The sequence below is a fragment of the Oenanthe melanoleuca genome, chromosome 5 (genome assembly GCF_029582105.1).
Source record: "Oenanthe melanoleuca isolate GR-GAL-2019-014 chromosome 5, OMel1.0, whole genome shotgun sequence".
NCBI lineage: Eukaryota > Metazoa > Chordata > Aves > Passeriformes > Muscicapidae > Oenanthe > Oenanthe melanoleuca.
This window is the reverse complement of record NC_079339.1, coordinates 25,237,686-25,254,127: the sequence shown is the minus strand read 5'-3', so window position 1 is coordinate 25,254,127 and position 16,442 is coordinate 25,237,686. Positions and strand designations below refer to the sequence as shown.

Sequence of the window (16,442 nt, the reverse complement as noted above, 5' to 3'; positions counted from 1 at the left end):
TGTCTGTGCTGGCTGTGCTGGAGCTCAGCCAGAGCCATTGTCCTGCTCCTCTTTGTGCATCACCCACAAGGCTGGCAGCTGCATTCCTATGGTCTCATTGTTGCCAGTTTTGCGGGGAACAGGAACAAAGCACAGTGCTGGCACTGAAAAACACTGCATACAAATGAACCTCAGTTGAACTTGTAAATGGAAAAAAATCTGATATGGCCTTTACTGGGAAATAAAGCACTTCATGATGGGTTTTATTTTACTTTTTGTATTCCTTGTGATCAGAATTACAAGACTGCTTTTGATCTCACATTACTTTTACAAAAAGCTTCTATGGTTCAGTTGTCTTAATCCTGATTTACATCCCACACAAACAGTAGAAATAATTCTAAATGCTGCAGATAAAACAGAAACTTCAATTATGTGCAACCAAATTAAATACTTTCTTTTACCTTTGCTTTCAATCAGCATAATCCATTTGAAGGAAAGGCAGAGAAATACTGGCTGTACTGAATCAGCCCAAAAGTCCATTTGCCCCAGTACCCTATGCCTGACAGAGTCCAGTAGCAACACTTGGGGAAAGCATGTAAGCTGAGGGTGAGCATGTAGTGAGATCTTTCTAGTATATTCTTTCAGGCCTCAATAACCTATAGCTCAAGGACATAACCTATAGCTCAAGGACCTCACAAAACAATGGTTGTACCTTTTCAGAAGTTTTTGATGGATTTTTCTCCAGTGCCTGTCTAGTAGGTTTTTGAGTCTCTTCTCTACTTTTCTGCAGCTCCACAACTTGGAACCAAAGCTACTCAGAGCAGTCAAGATGCAGATGTGTATTTAATTTAAGCAGTGATATAGCAAGGTTTTCATTTATACTCAGTAAAAGTTAAAATGAACTGCTGAGGAGATAAAAGTGTTCAGCTTTAGTAACATGAGTACAGATTATTCCCTATGTAGAAAAAAGGAAAATAATAATATAACTCACCATCAGAGGAGGAAGAAAGAGGTCTTAGATCACTAAAGACAGTGCTCATAGTTTTATCTTGCTTTGGGCACAACACACAGAAAACAGAGCCTTGCTTGGGTCTCAGTGAAATGATTTCACCTTGTCCAGGCAAGGAAAGTTTTTGCCCTGGGACCAGTTATGGTGACAGTTCCTGGGGGATCCCAGCCCCATGTGAGGGGACCAGGAATCTCCAATGTCCACCCATGGAAAAGGGATTCCTGAGCAAACATCTCCTGTGACCTGCTGGCCAAGAGTGATCCCCTGGTAGCAGGATAAGGCAGGAGCACAAGCTGCAGCATTGCTGCCCTGTGGACTACCTAGGTCCTTCCTGTAAGTCTGAAAATGTCTGCAACCAGAATCTTCAAGATTGTCCTGATTTGTTCCTAGATGTAATTTAAGGTGGGACACTGATCTACACAACTTTAGTTTGTTCCATCTGCTCTCTTCTCTTTCAGCCTGCTATTTCTGAGAGTAGTAGATCAAATTTTGAAAACTGGGACAAGCTTTGAAAGAGACATGCAGGCTACTGTCTCTGCAATCCAATTTCCTTGTAGTCTTGTTAGATTGCCTCTCTATTCAGCCTTCAGGGTGTGCCATGGAACTCATCCCTTTGCTCAGATGCTGGCCTGAGAAGGCAGGGTTCAGTGATTCTGGAAACACAATTACAGTTTCCACAAAGCCAAGGACTGCTAATGTTGACACTGTTGAAACCATTGAGCCAAGTTAGCTGCTTGTGTAGTTACTACAGGTTCCTGGGAGCTCTGCCAGCAAAGAATATCTAGTAGCTAACCCAGGGGCTTTCTAGTGAATGGCTCTGTGTACTGGAAAGTGGAGAGATTCAGATCAGCATCCCAGCCAGCTGCCTCTGTTTCCTTCCAGTGAGCCAAATTTCTCAAATAATCATGTCAGCAGGGTGAGGAAGTACTCACACATCTTCCAGGCACTCCGGGGGCTGCTTCAGCCTGTTCCCACTGATGAGGTAGTTGTAGATTTCTGCATTCTCAATGCCAGCATAAGGGGTTTGCCCTCGGGTCACAATCTCCCACATGGTCACCCCGAACGCCCACTGAAAGAGAACAGCACCAGAACAAGTGAACAGACCGTTCCCTGCTCGCTGGGCTGGGTTTCAGCAGCCTCAGACTGTGCTGGATAATGTCATCTGAGCAGCAGTGGTGCAAGGGCCATCCCAGCTCTAGCTACAAAACACAAATGACCCACCAGATGCTGCTGATGCTCACACATCATCTTAGGAGACAGCTCGAGGCTCTGCCCAGCCCCATCCTGCAGTGGAGCAGGAGAAGATTTGGGAGCCATTCCTGTCTTCCACCTGCAGATCTTTCCTACTTATATTCTTTAAGGTACGTGGCTTTATGTCAGGTTTTTTTGGTTCCCAGCCAGAAGTAGATTTTTGGGACTCACAAATCAGTTCCTTAATTATTCAATGAGATTCTGAGTTTCTAGTAATGTAAAGGCACAAGTGAAAGCAGAGTTTAGCCAGTAACTAGGGCAAGGAACAAACCACTTGTGGCTCACATTCATTTCTGCTGTACACTGCACAGCTGTACTTGTACTTTTCAACTAAACTGCAAGGTTTGTGAGGTGCAAAAAAATTATTATTTTCATAAGCAACCCCCTGTCCAAAGTCTGTTGTAAACTGGCTGAACCAGTGACCACCAATCACTGGACACTGTCTACAGTGGATGCAGCAATGGCTGGGCAACACAGCAGCCACATTACCAAGGCACTCTTGGTCATCTCTTCAAGGATATCATGACAGGGATAACTGGAAAGGCAAGTCCACAGGACTGAATGACAAAACTAGTGTGAAAATAGATCAAAAGGCAGCAAGGAAGAGGGAAGGCAGTAACAGAAAAAAAAAAAAAATCCCAAAAGGAAAATAAGTAACAATTACAGATGAATGGGTTTAGCCTTGCTCCCCAGGGGCAAAGTTATGGTGAGTGTGTAAGCACTGATGTATTCAGAGCTATGGAGCTCCACCAATGCCTTCTGCAGCAGAGTACCTTGCTGCACTTGTACATAAGTGTGTGGGTTATGTGCATTTCAAATGTCACCTCCAAACTGTCAGGCAGAAGAGAAAGGAAAAAGAGTAAGAGGAGAAACTGCATAAAGGAAGAGGAGAAGGGGAAAGATGAAGAAGAGGATAGGGAAAAACACTGAAAAATAAAGGACAAAAGGACAACAAGAAGAAAAGGGTTGATGTCTTTTGCCATTAATCACCCTCATATATATTTTTAGCCTTGAGTTCTGACAGCAGCCAAGGCAGAGGTAGCACCATCCCTCAAACACAAGGTAAACTCCCTCTCCTACCACCAGGGCATTTCCCACCCTCAGTGGGATTCCTCCACTGCAGCAGGAATACAGCAGAGCAAGGCTCACCACATCACTGTGTGTTGTGTACAGATTATCTGCCAGGCTTTCCAGAGCAAGCCACTTCACTGGCAGCTTGGAGGCACAGCCCTGGCGGTAGTAGTCTCCACTGTAGATTTTCTTAGAAAGTCCAAAGTCTGCAACACTCACGTTCATGTTCTCATCCAACCTATGGGAAAGTTTTCACAGTTGAGGAAAGGCAAATAAATAAATAAATATTCAGAGAACTGAGGTATATGGCTCACCAAGTATTACACAAAAGCAGAATGATTTCATCTACTTGGTAACCAATGTGAAATAGCTTAATAGTCTCAAACTAGTTCCTCCAGACTAACAGGGAACTAATTATGACTAGGGAAGGAAGGCAGTGGCTAGGCTCAGATGGTCTAGTCTCTTACACAAAGAAAACTTATATACTTTCTGCTGTTCCAAGATTATCAGAGGATATCTGCAATGCTCACTGCTATCACCAAGGCCTGCACCCCATATTGGCAACCAAAAAAATCACAGATTGCCTAGAATGCCTGTTAAAATTGCTTGAACTGCTAGATCTGCAACACCTCCTCTTCAGGCCTGGCTAATGGTTTGCATTGCTCTGTCACCCACTTAAGCCTATACATGTTGGCAGGGAGTCCAAGTAAAGGCCACAAACACTTCATCTCCTGGGCCTCCTAAAGAACTCACTGCTTTCCCCAGAGGATGTGCTGAAACAGGCATTCAGCTTCCTCTGGAGGAAGTCTACAAAAACAGAAAAGCAGTATGGGTTTCTCATAAATGCCAAAGCAGGCTAACCCATCATTTTTCATCATAACTATCAGGCTCTTTGTCTGCACATCTTGACATTGAAATCCCTTTGGAAATCTGTGTCTCATTGTGGATTTTATTGGTTGTCGTGGTTTTGTTCAGAGGCAGAGTTCTCTTGTCACAGTTAGTTGTTCCTTACTCCATTCTCAGGAAAGAAGCAGAGTGGAAAGGATAAAAAAAACTACTTTTCTTTCCTTCAAAGCAATCAAGGTAGTTTGGTGTCAAGAACAGTGAAGTGGGACCATACAGTGTGTTCACCACGCAATTATTTTTAGAGGCATTCTCCACAAGCTTTCAAGGAAACTACAGTTCTTATATTGTGATAATCAAGTCCTCAAAATAGATACCAGAAATACAGACTTCATGATACAATGGAAGTTCTTTTCTCCTAGCACAGCCAAACCCATTCCCTCCTGTTGGTTACTTCATATGGTGGAATAAATAGCCTGTGCTGACACACAGCCACTGGAGTGGCAATTACAAACACATATTGTAATCAACTCTATGAAACTCTATGTGCAGACCAATGATGGAAAAGCTCCTTGTAAAAAGGGTCTGTTTGAAAGATCAGTGGGACTTTAGGAGTTGCTCCCTATTCCCAGCAGCACCACCACACACTCCACCACAATGACCATGACTCCCCTATGTCTATTGTTACTGAAATACAAAGATCAGCACTCTTAGACAGGACTCCTCACACTTCTGTCATGCAAAAGGTTTTTCATCCCTCTCTCTCCCACCCTGGTCTTTCTTTTCTCTAAAGACTCATGAATCACTTACATGCAGTTCCGAGCTGCAAGGTCCCTGTGTATGAAATTTTTTGAGCTCAAGTACTCCATCCCACTGGCAATGTCAATCATGAACTTGAGGAGTGTCTGAACAGGCAAGTTCTGTAAGAAATAACAGTTTAGGTTCTGTTCCTGGAGGCTTTCAAACACATAAGACAAAACTGCAAGGTTTGCTACCACTTTACAAAGTAGGGATGGGGAATACAGGGAGAGGATGGGATGGGACAGAATGGGAGACCTGGTCCTCAACATGCATGCAATGAATGCTTTAAGATCACATCTCACAACTTCCTCTGGTATTAAAATCAAGTCATCTGCCAGTGCTTTGGGGGGACCAATCCTGAGCTGATCCAAAGACATCCTCTGAGAATCCCAACCCTCCCAGAAGGAATCCTAGAGTAAGACAGACTCACAAAGGGGTTTTCCCCAATCCGTGACATCAGCAGAAAGGCGTGGAGGTCTCCGTGCTTCATGAAGGGCAGGATCACCATGGGAATTGGGAGACGGCCCTTGGGGCGGCTTCGCAGACTGACTCCTGGGGAGCACACACACAGCACAGGGGGGTCAGCAAACAGACCATTCCCAGCAGGAACATGACAGCCTGCTGTGCCTTCCTCTTACACATCTGGAGGAAAATGTGCAGTTTTGGTGGGTAGATTCCATGCTCCAAGCTTCTATGACTTTATACCAGTGGTGTTAAGTGCCTCTAAGCCTGTTTACTTCAGAGGCTGTACTAAGAGTCTCTCAACTCTTCTTGCAGGACCAACTATAAGTGTTCCTAGGATCACTCCAGACCAGACCCAACCCCAGGCTCTGCAGAGCAACCCTCATATTCTGGAAAACACCTGCATTCCAAAGAGTCTACCCACTAATGTCTTGCTTCTTACTCAGTATTTTGGAAAGGCACAGTCTTCCTCCTATTTATAGTCCACCTGCCCACCTATTTCACAGCAGTTTAGATACGTCTCAAGCATCCAAAGTCTCCCTGATACATTTGCAAGAACTAAAGAAACAGTTTAATAGGAGCTGGCTGTCCCTAATGTGTGGGGAGCATTACACACACTCCAGCTGCCCGGGCCTGGGAAGGAGCAGTGCTGCACTGTGCAGGACTGCAGGAGCACAGAGGAGCACTGCTGGGGACACTGAGGCTGGGTGGGACCAGGCAGGGGCAGCAGGAGCTCTGTCTTACCAATCAGTTTGGTGACATGAGGGTGGTCAAACTCCTTCATGCAGGCAGCCTCCCGCAGGAACTCCTCAATGTCAGTCGAGGTGAAGATATCCGCTGGAAAAAGTGACCGTAAGTTTTCCTTCTTTCTGGTGGCTCCAAGGGACTTTACAAATGACTGGCAAAAGCTTGTTCTTTGTGGCACAGCACATCTTCTCAGACCTATAGCTAGATAAGCCATTTTACAACACAGCAGAGCCTGGCTCTGCTCTCCCCTGGGATGGGCAGCAGTAAGCACACACCAGGGAAATCTGGTCAGTTTGTTCTTGGCAGCTCTTAGCAGCTCTTTTCTGAGTAAGAACTTTCCTTGGAAGCTGTGCAAACTGTGTGGGGGGTTAAAGATGTAAGAATAAATTAGGTAAAAGAACCTAAACTACAAATGTCAGGGAGAGGAGATGTCACACAAATGAAAGAAAATGTTAAAACTGAGGAGATGGCCTAGAGCCCATGACTGGCACAGCAGAGCTCAGTTCATCTCTGACAAGGAAGCCATGAAAGATTAATGCTTTTATGTCTCTTAGCATGAGTGAGTCTTATAAGGTGCTAGAGCTAAGATTTCTTAAATAACCACTCTGCTGGACAGCTTGGACCAAATTCAGCAGTGACATACATCAGCAAAATTTTGGAGTAAATTATTTCTCATTGCTATGACTCCAGATTTATGGAAACACATCAGTATAATCAAGAAGTATCTCAGTGACTATTTTCACCACTGCTGCTGCTGAATTTAGCAAGAGTCCTCCAGTCCTGCTGCAAGATCAGACTCAGACCTGTAGGGGAGCAATCACATTATCTGCTTTAGGCAAGTGATTTCAATATGATTCAGAAGACAAAAGGAGACTCCCTTCTAACAGTCAATGAAGAAAGGAAGGTGCCTCTGGAGGCTGACAGATTGTTCCTAAGTAAGTTAGATGCCTGAAGGGAGACATTCTGACTACACAAAAGCTTTCAAACTGATTAGAATTATCGTTGAAAGTGGATAAAATGATACAACTTACACTGGAATGGGACTAAGTGTATTTAGTACTAGCTGTTATTCTGTGACAGCAAACTGAGTTCCAGAGATAAGTGAGTGTGACTGCTTTCAGTCAGTCACAGTTAATTTTTGCCTTACAGGCAAAAGAGATCAAATAGCATAGGTTAACATGTATAAACACACATATACACACATTTCCTTTGATTTATACCTATCTCTTAATTGCTTTTCTTGTTGCAGACCTCTGCCTGTTAGTTGCCCCTGTTATGTACACTCACCATGTGACAAATCAGAAGGGGGCTGGACTGCTCAGTCAAATGTGCTGAGATGAGTTAGTTAGCTTGTCACTGCATTCAGCCCAAACACTCTTGTGTTTATTCCAGGCTACCTGCTTGCAGGAATACTGTTCTTTCACTTCTGAATTATTAGGGCAGGGCAGACCTGTCTGAGCTGTCTGTGCTACCTGATGCAGTGGTTTTGGTTGCATTCACCATGTGCTACTTGCTCTAGAAGCAACTAGGTGCCACAGGTCCTTTCCTGAAGGGCTTCCACTACAAAAAGACTGACATGACAGGGATGGGAGACAACATGGGTAGAGTGGCTGGGTGAGAAGCTCAGAGAGAAATAAAGAGCACCAGGGAATATCTGCTGAGAGTAGGAGAGACAACATTTTTTTTTAATCCTTCCAAACTCTCTTTTCCTAAGTAATTCAGGTATCCCTGCTCCCACATACCTTTCAGCATCTTCACTGCCACTTTCTGGAAAGAGCCATCATCTAGCTTCAGTAGTGCCTCTCGAACAGACCCAAACTCCCCTGTAAAATTATCAGAGTAGGCAGTGAGGGAACAGCTTCTTGTGAAGAAAGTATGATTCACAGCAGGTTCACTTCAGGGTCACTGGCAAAGAAGCTGAGTACCCATAAGAAATGCTTCATTTTTCATTCTGCAGTTCCAGACAGCAGCTTTCAGCACATGTGTGTCTAGAAGAGATATCACTACAGTAGACAAAACTCACTGTGCTCACAGTCCAAGAGGCAAAGGAAAACATGAAAGGAAAAATGCAATCCCTGACCAGACAGGTGATGCAGAGACAGACCTTAAGCTGGGCAGACATTTCTGGGGAAGCCAGATCATGAGGTTCTGTTCAGAGAGGAGGCTCTTTGCTGGAGCAGCAAGTGGATGGGATGGCTGAGGAAGCTCTTAGTATCGGCAACCACCAGAGCTGAGTGATAGTGCCAGGAGCCAACTATGTGAGACACAGTCAGCCTTATCTCTCAAAACTCAGAGAATGACTTCTATGAATCACAGCTGGCCAGAGGAAACACAGAATATCTACCTGTGTGTGATATGTTGATTCACAGAAGGCAGTGCTTTGCCCTGGTGTGTGCTCTAAGGGAGTTAAGAGGAAATGCAACAGGCCAAAACCTCTCCAAAATATTTAGCCTAGAGAGGCTTTATACCACAGCCTAACAGCCTCTTTGCATTAGATCTGGCTCTAGATTTGCTCTCTCTAATTTTGTAACTGGTTATCCCACCCAAAATGCATATGAGGAGCTCTGACACTGAAAAGAAGGAAGCAAAATGTGGCACTCAGGACACCTACCCCAGAAGCATTATCATCCCACTAGCTTTTCACCAGTGTCCTTCACTACTCTATGGCTTGTGCTAACTTCACAAAAACCATGAGCAGTGAATCTGACCACAAATCAGGAAAATGGGAAGGAGCAAAGGCATTTTGTGCTGCTTCCATACTATGGAGCTGTTGCTCAGCTGTAGAGTCTGCAGAGCCCAAGATAATGCAGTAATATCATTTTATAACATGGAACCTGGGGTTATGGCAGTGGGGCTGACAACAGATCCTGCCAGCTGGCATCCCCACACCAAGGCTGTGCCCTAGGGCCCCTGTGCAGCCAATTTCAGTTCACCTGTCATGGGAACAGCCCAAAAGGGTTGAATCAGGAGCCCAGACACTGGCCAAGAGCTAACACTCACAAACAGATGACACAGCTGTTTAATTACTTAGCATTGTTAAGCCCTCTGAGACCATTTCTGCAGGAAGGTCATCTTCCTGCTCCAAAAGGAACACATTTGTTCTAGGAGGGATGGAGTGGAAGAATGCTCCCTGTGGGAATGGGTCAAAAAAAAAACCTGCAATAAAACTAGTCTTATAAAGAAAAAGGTGAAGTTTATTTGAATATTCCTTCATTTAAATCTCTGCAAGAAATTCACATACCAGTGAATTAATACTACTTTGGAAAGCTGAGCATAGGCTGCAGTTCATGATTGTGTAGAACCATATTATAGGAATGGCTTAGCCAATATCCTCTTAGTTATGCTAAACCTCTGAAATGTTTTATCCCAGCAGAATGGATAGTTCCATTTAAATTTCCATCTACAAGCTGGAGAGAAAACAGGCTGCTTGTAATTGCTTCTCCCTACTCAACAGTTAAAAAAAACACAAGTGGGATTTTTAATGTAAAGCCTTGTTCAGTTTTGGTTCTTACCCTTGCCCAACATTCTTCCCAAGGTGAACTGCTGTTCCTGGATTAAGACATCTTTTAGTTTTGTCTTCAACTCATCACTGATCCCTACACTCTCCACTGGAAAAAAAAAACAAAACAAAACAAAAACAACAAAACAGATGAAGCATCAAATAAAGGATATTTAAATATTCTGTCACAACATCAAGAGCTGTTCTAATCTCCATTTCTAATCTGATTCCCACATTGTAAGTAGGAAAACCTGAAAAGGGCAGATTTCCCTTCCATGTCCTTTAGCCTCACCACAGCCAAGCAGCCAGTACCTTTCAACCATCAGAAAATGTACTCACAATACTTAAAGGGAGAGGGTGTGATAATACCACCCTTAAACACTCCAAGAATAACAGGAAAACAGAAATAATATAAGGAATGCTGAGAAGACAAAATCCAATCCGAAGGACCACTGACAGACACTGGTTCATACTGCTTAATTTAAGTTGATGGAGCTGCACCATTTTAATGACTGTCTGGAGGATCACCCTAACCCAGCTATGCAGTGCTGCCACAGAGAGCCATGCCCTTCCTGAACCAGGAAACAGAAATGGATCATCTGGCCATTCCTGGGACTCAATGTCCTCTTTGATAAGTTACTAATTCCTGGCTTTAAAAGACTGATTAATTGGTTCATCTTGTAGCACAGCTCAGCATACTGAGTTTAAAAAATCCTGCTAGTATTGCTAAGCCATATTTATCTCACCACTGGATTATATTCCAGTCAAAGGAATCCTTGTAGAGTGAAACTGGGGCAAGGGAGTGGTGAATTTATGTCTTGCATCAATATACATAATGGCTGAAGCTGTAATTAGCAAGGGCTGTGTAATTGGGATGGCAATAGCCATTCTGGCCTTTCACCTCTGCAATTCCCAGTGGCTAAGCCTCATTGTAAACTAATCCCATGTTTTTGATCAAGAAACACCAGTTTCAGTGAAAACAGAGAGAGCATTGTAAATGCATGAACACAGCTTCCCAGCAGAATCACTCAGGTCATTTTACTTACATGTTGCTTCAATGAGCTCTGGGCCCTCCCTGTTGAAAGACCTGGCAGCTCTGAAATGGACTGCTGGATCCCCTCTGCCAACCACACTGCCAAAGGCATGGCTAGAAGGCAGAAAAGACACACAGGGCCATGATTACATGGGCCATTCACTTCTAAAAGGGTGTGCTGAACAGTATGGATGATTTCTGACCCCTTGCCATATAAATCCTGCAGACTGTTTCGTTAAAGAGGGTGTATCTGGTGAGGAGGAACAATGGGCTTATGCTGCTTTGCTGATGCACCTACAGCCTTCCAAAACAGGGCAATCACTCCTCCCAAGTGTTCAGGAGAAGCTGCAGGTTGGGGCAGGAACAGAGGTGCTGCTGTGGCAGGGAGGCCTGGGAGACTGGAAAGAACAGGGATCTTGTTTGCAGGAGGGAGCAAACCCCAGCCAAGTGTCAGAGGTGATGCAAAGGAAACTTTACTGGGGATCCAGAGGGTTCTGGGCAGTCAGGAAGTTAGAATCAGCTGATAGACTGAAAAGCAGCATGGGATGAAGGGCTCAGCCCATAAGAATACAGATATTTAATCTGTGGATCTTTTCTCATTGCCTCTCTTGAGCAGCAGTACTAAGAATTACCTTGACAGAGTTTATATTTCTATAGTCTAATAAGGCCTAGCTATTAACATAACATTTTTTTTACTGTATTTTTGGTGTTATTTTGAAGAAAAGGCAGGCACCCCAAAACTATGGAAAAAACTGAACAACAAACTCCATCCCCCAAAAAAACATCCCAACAAAAAACCCAACCAATACAGTTACCCAAAGAAACTGCCAAAAATACTCCATCCACAATGCTTGTTTTGAAAAATAATTGAGACAGAAACCACATCAGAAGAGACAGCAGAGATCCCTCTAACCAGCACAAGGAGAAACTCCCTTACCCAAACCGAGTTTCCTTTCTTCTTTTTCGAAGGAGAATAAGAGCCAGGGCAACAGCAGTGACCAGAGCTGTGAGAATGCCCAATGCCACAGGAACCCAGGATGTCCCATAAGGAGGTTGTCTCTGGCCACCTAGATGATGGAGAAAACACCAGTCAGGAAATAGAAGACTGCCAATGTTAAACACAGCAATTTCTCCTTTTGCTTTTAAATGGGAAAGCCACTCTGCTGAACCTGCTGGATCTTTGTAATCATGAGAAAAAACAGCTCTTTCTCACAGCAGAGGCAGAGCAGAAGCATCTAGTTACCAGAAACATGCAGGTTTCACCCTGTCCCTTTTGAGGCAGACATCAGAACCTTGACCAGGTAATACAGCACTACCTGAGTGTCAGCCAGACAACATTTTGAAAGAAACAGAGAAAGACAATTGCCTTATGGCAATCTGGTTTGAAATATTTACATTTTTCCTCTAACCCTTCCCACAAAGAGAAGCACCTTGAGGGACTTGGTATTAGCTGTAATTTTACAATGTTGTTTGGTTAGTTGCAGCTCCTCAATGTCTCTCCACAAAGAGAAGGTGAATTTTAAAAAGTCCCCTGTGAGTCAAGAAATAAGTTAGTCAGCCTACAGGTTCCAAGGCTGAAATAATATTTGCTCCCAGAATACATATACTTTTGACTACAAGATGTCTACAGAAGAAATGGAGATGCTGCCAATCTGAGCAAGTTGCCAGGCAAGGAAGATAAGCAGTACAGTTTTGAATAAAAAGAATATTATGTATGCCTGGCAAAAAAATGATAAATTAATCCAATTCCCTGAGAGATTTCTTCTCATTACTAAAGAATAAATGTGAATTTGAATGGGTTTATTAAAATCTAGGATAGCCCTCATATCTCCAAATTTTTAATGAGAGAATGAAAAAAGGTACCAGGTCCCTGAGCAACTCCTTCATGTTCACTTGCTCACCCTCAACAGCTGACTGCCCTTTACCAGAAGGTGAGGAAGAATCATCTTTGATGATGTAAGTAATCCTGTTTTAAGGCATGACAGTACAAATAAACCTGTTCTTAAAAGAGATGTTAGGTTCATGGGCTGGAATTTGGATGGATCTCTGCATAGATGCACATGAAAAAGAGTCAGACAATCCTTCCTGATTGTAAAGATTAATCCTTAGAGTCCTGGCAGACAAGAGGCTTCTGAGGATTGATTAACAGCTACATTGAGGAGCCCTATCATCCAGGATTTTAAAGAAGTGATATTAGTCTAATAAACAGGTAGAGCTTAAGGACACAGAATTGTGGACAAAGGAGGAAGCAGACTAGCACTTCTCCACTTGAAGCAAATTATCAGATCCTTAGTACTTATTTTGCAGCATCTTATCTCCTTCAGTGACTCACATATTCTTTTACCACCCAGAAGGCTTTTTACAGGCTCTGAGCCTTATGATACTCCCTCTTGCTGCAATTTTCAACCCAGCCTTCAAGGCTGTTTACGAGGAGGGAGAGATCAGAAACAGAAGCTGTGTGTAACTCCAACCCTCTCCACAATCCCCAAGCCAGCCACTTGGGCTGTTTCTGCCTAACAATCAGGGTAGAAACAGCTAACAACACTCATGTAAAAGGTTCTCTCTGATAGTTAACAATTAGATTTCCTTTCCCCTGTGGTGAGACAAACTTCTCCTGGTTTATTTTTCCAGTCTCTGTCTGTTGAATGCTCTGGTGAGAGAGCAGGGATTTAGGCCAACTTCTGGGGAGCCTCTCCAAAAGGAGTGTGGATGAGAATAAAACTAAACTAAATTATTCTGCCTGTTTCTAAACTGCTGGGAATCAGGAGCCCATCCCACAGTTTATAGCAAATGTGTCAGAAATAAAAATGAATATCAAAATTCAGTGCTTCTCCTCCTCTGCCCCACACATTGTTGCTTCCCACTCGTGTCACTGAGCTCGAGAGGAGGCTGCAGCACACAAGTTGCCTCTCCTCTCTCAACTCTGTCCCTCCCTCATCACCTGCAACCCCTTTTTCAACCAGCATATGCCTTAAGACTGCACAAGGCAGAGAGAAAACTATTATTAGAACAGTTTAAAAGAGTATTTAGGAACCCTTTGATTTCACAGAAGGTTTGTATCTCCAAGGTGTGCAAAGAACATAATCCAAGAGTCTTCTCCTGCCTACAACAGTGAAGAATACAGATAGGCAAAGGCTACTAAACCACCCTATTCCTTGCTCTGCAATGAAAGAAAAGGTTTCTACTGAGAAAGTTTCTGAAAATATGAAAACAATCTCTTTTAATAGCACACAAGATCTCTGCATAAGTAGGGTGGAGCTCCCACTAGCTTTGCTGTGATGACAAATTCGACTCAAAGTTTATAGGAGCTTAGTCATCCTCATTGCTGCACTGGGAGCTGGTCAGAAACCACCCCTGGCATTTCTCACATAAACCAGTGCCAGTTTGCTATTTTAGGAAAGGAAGCAACTTATGTTTTCTACCAGGCCTGAAACAAAACTGCAGTCTTTCTGCAGCTCTGCTGCTTAAGGCCTGTCAGTGTTTCCACAGTGAACTTTTACTTCCAGCCTGTTATGCTTGTGAAGAAATATATGTGCTTCCAGACAGCATTTGGCCAAAACAAGCACCACTCCTGATGCTTTTTCTGAAGTGGTTTGTAAATAAAAACAATCAAGCAACAACATATCGTGCTTTCAGGATTATCCCATTCCAGCTCCCTGTAAAATGCAAACCCTAAACATTTCCCAGGGCTTGTTGCCAGTGATGGCCATTTTCCAAAGGGAACTCCTTGCTCTTTCAGATATTTTTTTTTGTCTGTATTTGGGTGCCACAGAAAGTATCTGATCAAAAAGTAGGAGGAAAAAATTGATGGAGCCAATGACCAGCCTCAGTAGGTTCAGCTCTGAACCTTCACACCCCTTCAATCTCTTTTAAATAATTTCAGGGCTTTGATCCCACAGTGACTGTGTGCTCACACTTGACCTTCAGTGCTGACTTTGTCACAGGAACTGGGCTGCCAAAGGATCTGAGTAATGTGCATGCTAAGACCAGCATTAAATGCCCTACTGCAAGTAAGGATAGCTCTCTACTGGTTGCTCTGCCCACATCCCCCACCTCCTGCTTGCTTGGGAAATCCCCTCTAGAGTCCCCCTGCCATCCCTCAGTGGGGAGGGATCAGGAGGGCTCAATGTCCCTGTGATTCCTCAGAGACATGTGGAGTGGGAAGATAGCAGCAGCAGGTGGGTCAGCATCAGAAACTGGAGACTGAGACCTTGTCCTGCCACAGGCACTTGGAAACAAAACCTCAGGAGACTGTGGAATTTTTGTATGGTGACACCTCACTGACTTCTTATCACCAACTCTTATCTTTATCTGGAACATCTTCCTCCTAGTTCTGTTACAGTTTCCTTCACAAGTAAGAGCATTCTCTCCCTTCTACCCATCTCCCCACATAACATCCTGCCCTGATTCATAGCCTGCCTCCCATTTCACTTGTGTCACTGTGAAAAACAAGCAGCAAGCAAATCACCCCAGGTGAGCCCTTTAGCACTAGGACTGCATTCCACATGTGCATGTTCTTTGCTCCCAACACACCCTTCCACATGGCCCAGATTGCATGGTGCAGCATCTGTACCATCATCTTCCTCTTCTGTCAGTAGCTCAGCTTTTCCATGGAGACAGCTAAACTGGTTTAATATAAATAAATTCAGTAAAACCATTATGAACTCCCATGTGGCCATGGTTTAAATCAGCATCACTAAAACTAGTCAGGAGTGGCATAAAATTAATCAAAGAAGACAACCTGTATTAGAGGAGATTTCTGTCACATTAACTTGTGTAAATCTGTGTAAACCTTCATTTGCATATTTTCTCTTGTGTCTGCCCTCTGCTCTGCACTAAGCACAGTAAAACCCTGTTCTAAGAAGACAGAGCAGAGGCCAGAAGCTGTTTTGTTTATACCAGCTCCTTAAAGATTATTGAATTCTAGTCTCCTTGATGAAGTGTGCTGTTGTATAAGCCCACATGTCTCAGTAAGTAGTAAGCACTGAAAGAAAAAAGACTCAGAAAAAACAGCAGACCCAGTATTTCTGACTTTTTTCTCCAAAGTGAAGGAAGAAAACAGTGGACACTCACCCATGACCTCCTGGGCTTCGAGCAGGAAGAGGTCACTCCAGGGCCCACACCCTGCAGAGTTCAGCACACACACCCTGATAATCAGGTCTTTGAGAGGATTCCACATGGTGAGATTGGCTTTTGTGTCCTGCACGATCATCTCCCCCTGAGTGCAAATGACAACGAGCTGTGAGCTGTCTTACAAGGCATCCAATGTCAAACCTCACCTTCAAACCAGAACAGCACCAAACATGCACTTCACTGGAGCTCTAACAAGGGCTGGGAATTGTGACTTCTGGGTCTTCGCTCAGTTTTGCCTGAGATTTGGGCTGTTGTCTTGGGTTTCTCTTCCCAAAAATTGCTAGTGGTTTCTCAAGGCATAAGGGAGATAGGAGTTTTAATAGTTTCTTCCTTTGAGGTCCTCCCATGCACGTTGCTATAGAAATATGTTTTTTTCTGCTATTAAAAGATATACCTCCTTCTTGTGGCTCACTGTGAAGCATCTGGTGGTTTTAATCCAAGGGAGGAGTCTCTCTGTTTTAACTTGTTGACCAAATCTTAAATGGATTCTGAATTTCAGCACCAGTTTTCACTTAACAAGGCCAACATATTTTATGGATCTTCTCCATACAGCAAACCCATGAATATTTGGCTGCCACCACTGACACAGAGTAAATTCAATGAGAACTCAAAAT

At 43.7% G+C, this 16,442-nt stretch overlaps 1 protein-coding gene across 2 annotated transcripts in view; it reads right to left on the bottom strand.

Moving 5' to 3' along the window:
• Positions 1 to 16,442, bottom strand: part of TYRO3 (TYRO3 protein tyrosine kinase) — a 40,700-nt gene that overhangs the window by 3,287 nt on the left and 20,971 nt on the right. For both annotated transcript variants that reach the window (XM_056492925.1, XM_056492926.1), the window contains exons 9-18: positions 15,769 to 15,913; positions 11,633 to 11,762; positions 10,709 to 10,809; positions 9,676 to 9,771; positions 7,906 to 7,986; positions 6,161 to 6,253; positions 5,385 to 5,506; positions 4,964 to 5,073; positions 3,389 to 3,548; positions 1,921 to 2,057 (exon numbers count right to left, since the gene is read on the bottom strand). In XM_056492925.1, coding sequence (XP_056348900.1) covers positions 1,921 to 2,057; positions 3,389 to 3,548; positions 4,964 to 5,073; positions 5,385 to 5,506; positions 6,161 to 6,253; positions 7,906 to 7,986; positions 9,676 to 9,771; positions 10,709 to 10,809; positions 11,633 to 11,762; positions 15,769 to 15,913 — 1,175 coding nt within the window. The remainder of the gene's footprint in view (positions 1 to 1,920; positions 2,058 to 3,388; positions 3,549 to 4,963; positions 5,074 to 5,384; positions 5,507 to 6,160; positions 6,254 to 7,905; positions 7,987 to 9,675; positions 9,772 to 10,708; positions 10,810 to 11,632; positions 11,763 to 15,768; positions 15,914 to 16,442) is intronic.